The 6,739-nt window shown below is 50.0% G+C and overlaps 1 protein-coding gene across 1 annotated transcript in view; it reads right to left on the bottom strand.

Moving 5' to 3' along the window:
* ARMC9 (armadillo repeat containing 9) overlaps positions 1-6,739 on the bottom strand; it is a 197,676-nt gene that overhangs the window by 43,802 nt on the left and 147,135 nt on the right. The window contains exon 20 of the mRNA XM_011951991.1: positions 5,520-5,624. Coding sequence (XP_011807381.1) covers positions 5,520-5,624 — 105 coding nt within the window. The remainder of the gene's footprint in view (positions 1-5,519; positions 5,625-6,739) is intronic.

Genomic DNA, 6,739 nt, shown 5'->3' with positions numbered 1-6,739 from the left:
GAAACCCCGTCTCTACTAAAAATACAAAAATTAGCCAGGTGTGGTGGCGTATGCCTGCAATCCCAGCTACTCAGGAGGCTGAGGCAGGAGAATCCTTGAACCCGGGAGGCGGAGGTTGCAATGAGCCGAGATTGCGCCACTGCACTCCAGCTGGGGCAACAGAGCGAGACTCTGTCTCAAAACAACAACAACAACAACAACAACAACAACAATATAGACATTGAGTCAGTTCCAACAAATCCCCTAATAAGCAGAGGCAATGGCTCTTCAACCGTTACAGTCACGTGGGGCAGGAATAATTGACTGAAAAGGGATTAGGAAATGCCCCAAAGTGGAGACATATGTGAAAAAAAAAACCTAAAAGTAATATTTGGAAATACAGGCCTTTTCTCCTCTAGTTTTGTTTTTGTTGTGAGCAGAGAGGGGCAGGAGATCTCAAGGCCCGCTCATGCTTCTGCCCCTCTAGGCACAGCAGGACAGGGGACAGCAGGATTCCAAGGCCCTCTCCTATCTCCAGGTGCTCGCCCAGGCCTGAGCCCAGCCTAGGAGGGCCTCAGTTCTGCACGGTGCCATGCTGCAGAAGACAGGCTGGGGGCAGCTCCATTAACACCCTGAGTTCTGTCCAAATGGGCCAAGTCTCCAGGGCCCAGACTCCTGCTTCAGAACCACTTCAGGGTAAAATAAAAATGCCCACTCCTGGGGTACTACCACAGCCTCAGATTCTCTGGAGGTGGGGCCAGGAACCTGCACTTTAACCAGCCCTTTCGAGGATTCTTAGGAAAACTAAATGATTAATCTGGGTTCTCACTTGATGGAGGGAAAGGAAGTGTGGAAAGGGAGCAATTCTCATTCACAATAGGCATTCCCCCAAAACTGAGTCTGTGATGAACGTATAGGTCATACAGTAATTACGGATATATTACACAGGTCGGAGGCCTCTCAGCTTGCAAGTACAGAATCCACTCACCTGACAACGGCCAGTGCTGCTGCAAGGCGGCCCGGCTGAGTGGTAAAAGGCAGGTGGGCTCAGGTAACGCCTGGAAGCAACTCAGCCTTTCTCAGCCTCAGCGCCCTCCTCTATAAAATGCAGATACTAGTGGAAGATGCCCCGTAAGTTTGCTGGGAGGATTTAGTCAAATGGAGTCGTGTGAAGCAGTCAGCACAGGACTTGGCCCATGGCATGTGCTGAATTAATCTGAGATCTGCCTATTACTGTTAAAGGTCACTTTGAAATAAAAGCAAAAAAAACTGGGATTCCATGATTCTGTCATAAATGTCTATATCCTTTAACTCAGGTGATGGAGCTATTTAAGTCAGAGCATTCTTCTTAGGAAGAATTGTTTTCTATTTGTATTTATTTATTTTTACAATAATAATTTATTGATTTGTTTTTGCACTCCAAGGCTGGAGTGCATGGTGCAATCACAGCTCCCTGCAGCCCCCGTCTCCTGGGCTCAGGTGATCCTCCCACCTCAGCCTCCTGAGTAGCTGGGACCACAGGTGCATGCCACCATACCTGGCTAATTAAAAAAAAATTTTTTTCAGTAAAGACAAGGTTTCCCTACATTGCCCAGGCTGGTCCTGAACTCCTAAGCTCAAGCAATCCTCCCACCTCGTCTCTCAAAGTGTTGGATCACACGCGTCAGCCACCGTGCCCGGCCAGAGGCATTGTTGATTACTCAGCACAGTATGCATGGCACTAAAAATTTCACAAATACTAGAGGCAGGAGAAGCAGGAGGAAAGTCAGCAGTCTTGAACTCTGACGTTCACAGCCTATGGGAGAACACAGCACAGGGCTTCACTAGGATTATGAGTAAGCAACACATCTCACGGGGCTATTGCTACTCTCCTGCAAGCCTCGGAAGAGTGACCTGTTCTCTGACACTAGCTTTCTGAGATCGCTGTGCTCTTCAGCATTTTCATAGCCTGTGCTCTGCAGAGCAGAGGAGCTGTGTGGGAGACTTGGAGGGTGGGGACTAGCAGTGTGGCCCTGCAGGGAAGGGGTGGGCTACTGGTCCAGGATCATGGGAATAGCTTTCTCTCATCCCTGAACACTCTGGCGGATGCTCCAGTCGCACCTCCACCCCTACCCCTAAGCTGCTGGCTGGTTTTTAAATTACTGGCGTGCACCATGACTGGTTCCTGGGATTATGGTCAGGAGGTATAGTGTAGGGCCTAGACTCTATCCTTAACCCAGATTCGGTGGTCTGGGACAGGCCCTCACTCTGCAGGATCACACCTGCCGGCCACTGACCACTCCTAGCTGTTATCTACACCACTCAGCAAGAGCATCAGTTTGATGCCTTCTGTAAACTTCTTGAAGGTAACAGCTGTGTCTTAAGCCTCTTCGGCATTCCGCTGTGTTGGGCAGATGACACAGGTTCAATCAAAGCTTTTTGAATATAATTTTCTGACAGAATGTTTCAAAAAGCCAACATCTTTAGACTCATCTTGAAAAATCTGCAATGTACCCAGTACATCAGAACAAGGGGCCTGGATCATGACTTTCAGGCACATATTTTCCAGTGAAACGTGTTCTATCTTGGTCAGAGCTCCTCAGCTTGGCACACACACAAAACGGAACAAAAATGTGAATTTGCAGGCCTTTCATGCACCACAAGAGCAAGGACATGGCAAGGTGGGATCCCATCTTCTGAGATCCCCAGCCTGGCACACAGAGGCTGGCAGGCTGGCAATGTCAGATCACAAGACCGAGTCCGGCCTCAGCGCTTACTGCTCCACATTACATTTTCTAATCAAAATATTCATGAGATCCTATGGTGACCTGGTGTGGTCGGCTGAATGGTGGCCCCCAAAAGCTATGCCCATGTCCTGACCCCTGGAAACTGTGAATGAGTTTACTTGGAAAAAAGACCCTTGCAGATGTAATAAGGACCCTTGAGATGAAGAACTCATCTTCAGTCACCCGGGGGACAAGTGTCCTTACAAAAGACAGAAGAGGGGAACGCCATGTGAAGGCAGGCCAGGGATTGGCAGGTCGTAGCCACAAGCCAAGGATGGCCTGGGGCTACTAGAAGCTGGAAGAGGCAAGAAGGGTCCTCCCACAGGGTCCTTGTGGGAGCTCCGCCCTAACGATACCTTGATTTTGGATTTCTCCCTTTCAAAACTAAGACAGAATAAATTTCTGCTGCCTTAAGTCTGCAGTTAAAGGTGCTTTGTTACTGCAGCCATGGGAAATACCAAATTGTACTGGGTCTTCCCATCTACACAGCGCATTCTGTGTTTCTCAGTACTCACATCTCCACCCACGGTTTCCTTCTAGTAAAAGGGTCATCCACAAACATTTAGGAGGTTTGGAACTGTGCATCATGGTAAGATGGTATCACTTCCAGATGCCATTAAACTGGGGTTACTGACTGATCTGAAAGCTCTGTGCCTTTGCGCCTCACCAATCTGCATGATTAAACTAGCAGTCTCACCACATTCTGTACCTTGCTTTTTTGTTGTTGTTGAAGATGTTTACCATATCAACAGAAGATCTCCCCCATGGCATTTCACTGGGGAGAGGTCCTCTGAATTATTAACTGAGCACTGTATTGAAGCTTCTGTCTGACCTGGCTACAAATGGACATCCTTGCTCATGTTTACGTGCCTGTGTATCTGTCTGTGCGGCAGTGTGGTCAGGGGTACATGCACCGCGGTCTCAACAGGTATCACCATGCGCCCTCTGAGGAAGCCCCACCAATTTGCCTCCTCTGTTTTCCTCACCGCCTGCCCGTGAAGCAGAAGTGTCTTGTAGATGCTTCTGTCCTACCACATGGAGCCGCGTCTCTGACAAAGCCAGCATTCTTCCAAAGGGAGACACAGGCCTAGTCACGCCTTAGGCTTCCATCAACAACTTGGAACCTTGACGGGTGCAATTCTGACTTTTCCTGAGCACCTTCCTGCTCCACCTAATGTAAACAGCTCCACAGCCAATTAGACTCCTCTGATCCTCAAGATGTTCTAAGGAATGGCAGGTACTGGCTCAGCAACTCCTATCCCTGAAAGGGGTCGCGGTGGTTCCCCGCCCCCCAGCCTCCATCAGTCACATCCCTGCCTTCAAAGAGAGAAAATAGAGTGGATATGTTAGAACATGAGTCAAACCAAGTGACTTCCTTGCTCTCACCTCCAGTGGCGTCCTAGCTCTCACAGAATAAAATCCAAAACCCTTGCCATGACCTACAAAGCCACATGATCTGGACTGTGGCTGTCTCTCCAACCTGAAGTCCCACCACCATGCACTGCACTCCAGCTTAGCACTCCTGAAGTTCCACAGACGATGAGGAAGAGATGAGGGCCAAGTGACCAGGCGGCCCAGTGTTCTGGGGAGGTACTGAGGGTCTGGCTGGGGGGTGGCAATGGGACCCTGGCAGGCACTTTCTGCTTGCACCTGCTCCCATAAAGGCTCAGGCCACCTGCATGCATCATCTTTCTCCTTCCCAAGGCTCTGGCTGTGCCAGTCAATTGTTGAGACACTGGTTCCACTCTTCTTCTCCAACAACAACCTGCTGGCTATGAGGAGACTTTGGGGTCCAAACAACTGACCGAAGCAACCGCCAGCTTCAAAGTTCTAGGAGTCTCTTTTCGTGACTCTTCTACCGTATGTGCTCAGCTGTCCCACACAGGGTTTCAGTCTGAATTGGTCTTGGTTCCCGGCAATTGCTCCTCCCTTCCAGACCCTTACACTCCAGCATCCCACCTGGTCCCCCCACCTGCTCTCTGAGATACCTGCGGACCCTGGCACTGCTATCCTCTCCTGAGGAGTGGCTGGTTCCTCCCGACTCACACCCTGCCCTGTTTAGCTGGTGGGTCGTAAGCCAGTGGTTCTGGAGCTGGCTGAGCATCCAAGCCAATCGGAGCTCTCAGAGGTCAGCTTAAGGCCCCATCCCAGATGGTGACTCCACAGGCCTCTTGGATGCTTGCACTGACCACTGGCTCCATCCTGAAACACCCCTCCCTTCTGTTTCCATGACCTTCTTCAGTTCTCCTGAGGACTCCATGACTACTCACTTTCTGGCCTTCTTGGGTCCCCTCCTTTCTCCCATCCTGACTGCTGGAATGCCCCTCCTTGCTCAGTCCCCACTCTCTCTCCACATTGTGCTTCAGCGGGTAACCTCATGGGCTATGATGGTTTCAGCCAACACCTCTGCGCCAATGACTTCCAAGTCTACCTCAGTATTCCCTTCCAATACAAAAGGCATGCAGAAATTAAAAAGTGGGATGGTAGGCGATTGCTACTGGGGTCAGGCATACCTTCTGATGTTCCAAAGGCCCCTGGCATGTGCCTTTTAGTTATATCTTTCCCCAATCCATATACCTGTCTACTTGTGACAGGCAGCTAGGGCCACAGTGCATTTCAGGGCCACTGAGAGAAGACTGGCTAACATGGACCTTCTCGTAAACGCAGTATGGTAACAAACCAAACTAAGCCCTCTGTGTCACTGAAAACACGAAATCCATCAACGTCCATCTGGCCTTTCTGTTTCAAGATCCCCACCCTTCGTGTGGCACTTACCCCCAGGTACTCTGTAGTCAGAAGCTTCTCTCCTGAGAGTTCTCCGAGCTGGGGCTGGATCAGTTCGTCTTTGTCCAGATCGGCTTCCATGATGTCATGGTCCTCCTATTTCAGGAGACATGGGATGAATGCTGTGGACACCCTGCCACAAGCTCCCAAGGGGTGGCTCCCCAGAACGTGTAGTTGTCATGAAACAGGAAGGCCTCAGCCAACCACAGCAACTTGAAGGCTTATATTCCAAGGGGGCTCAGGGGTGGTCTGCCTCTGTTCCCAACCTCTCCGTGAAGACAAAAGGGACAAGGCCAACCAGCCTCTTCAGGAAGCGGGGAGCCTCCATTGCTTAGGTGTGCGGAGGTTCTAGAGGGCTCTTTAAAGTCTCTCCTAATCACAGTTCTCAGAACTTATCTCTCTGTGAGGTCAAGGCACCATATGAACAGTCAGTCAGTCACTATTAAGCACCTTCATATACACAGGCCTTATGGGGGATTGGAAACTCTAGAATAGGTTTGCTCGTCTCAAGAAAGTTTACAGCCGGTAAGTAACAAGACTCAGCACAAAGGGCAGCACTGTCCTGCTCCTGGGAGGACAGAGTGGATGTTCCTTTCCACATTCCTCCCACTGCGTACAACCAAAACCACTGGACACTAACCTATAAAAGAAACATAAGGTGACCCTGAAAGATGGAGAGAAGAAGGCAGAGTGCCTAGGGGCCTTGAGACCCAAGGATGACAGCTGGTGACTTCCCTGGGTTTTCTTTTCTTTTTTGAGATAGGGTCTCACTCTTGTCACCCAGGCTGCAGTGCAGTGGCATGATCACAGGTCATTGTGCCCTTGACCTCCTGGGCTCAAGCAATCCTCCCTTTTCAGCTTCCCAAGTAGCTGGAACTACAGGTGTACACCACCACACCTGGCTAATTTTTGTATTTTTTTGTACAGATGAGGGTTTGCCAGGTTACCCAGGCTACCTGGGTTTTCTTTTTGTTTCATATATGCCACATTTGGAGCCCAAGAAACCAACAACCAGAAATGTCAATGGTGAAAACAAAAAAAGTCCCCCAAAGCCTGCTTCCTTTAGCCAAAGGATCAGGACAGGGGAAGGCTGGCATGACAGGAAAATTTTAGGAAATAAACACTGGAGAAAACACGGTAGCTACACTCCCACCTGTGCCAGCAAGGGCCTCAGGAGCCTCAGTTATACCCTCACCAGGCTGGGCTGCACA

This window comes from Colobus angolensis, unplaced genomic scaffold (assembly GCF_000951035.1).
Source record: "Colobus angolensis palliatus isolate OR3802 unplaced genomic scaffold, Cang.pa_1.0 Scaffold33, whole genome shotgun sequence".
NCBI classification, from domain to species: domain Eukaryota; kingdom Metazoa; phylum Chordata; class Mammalia; order Primates; family Cercopithecidae; genus Colobus; species Colobus angolensis.
This window is presented reverse-complemented; position numbering and strand designations above follow the sequence as displayed.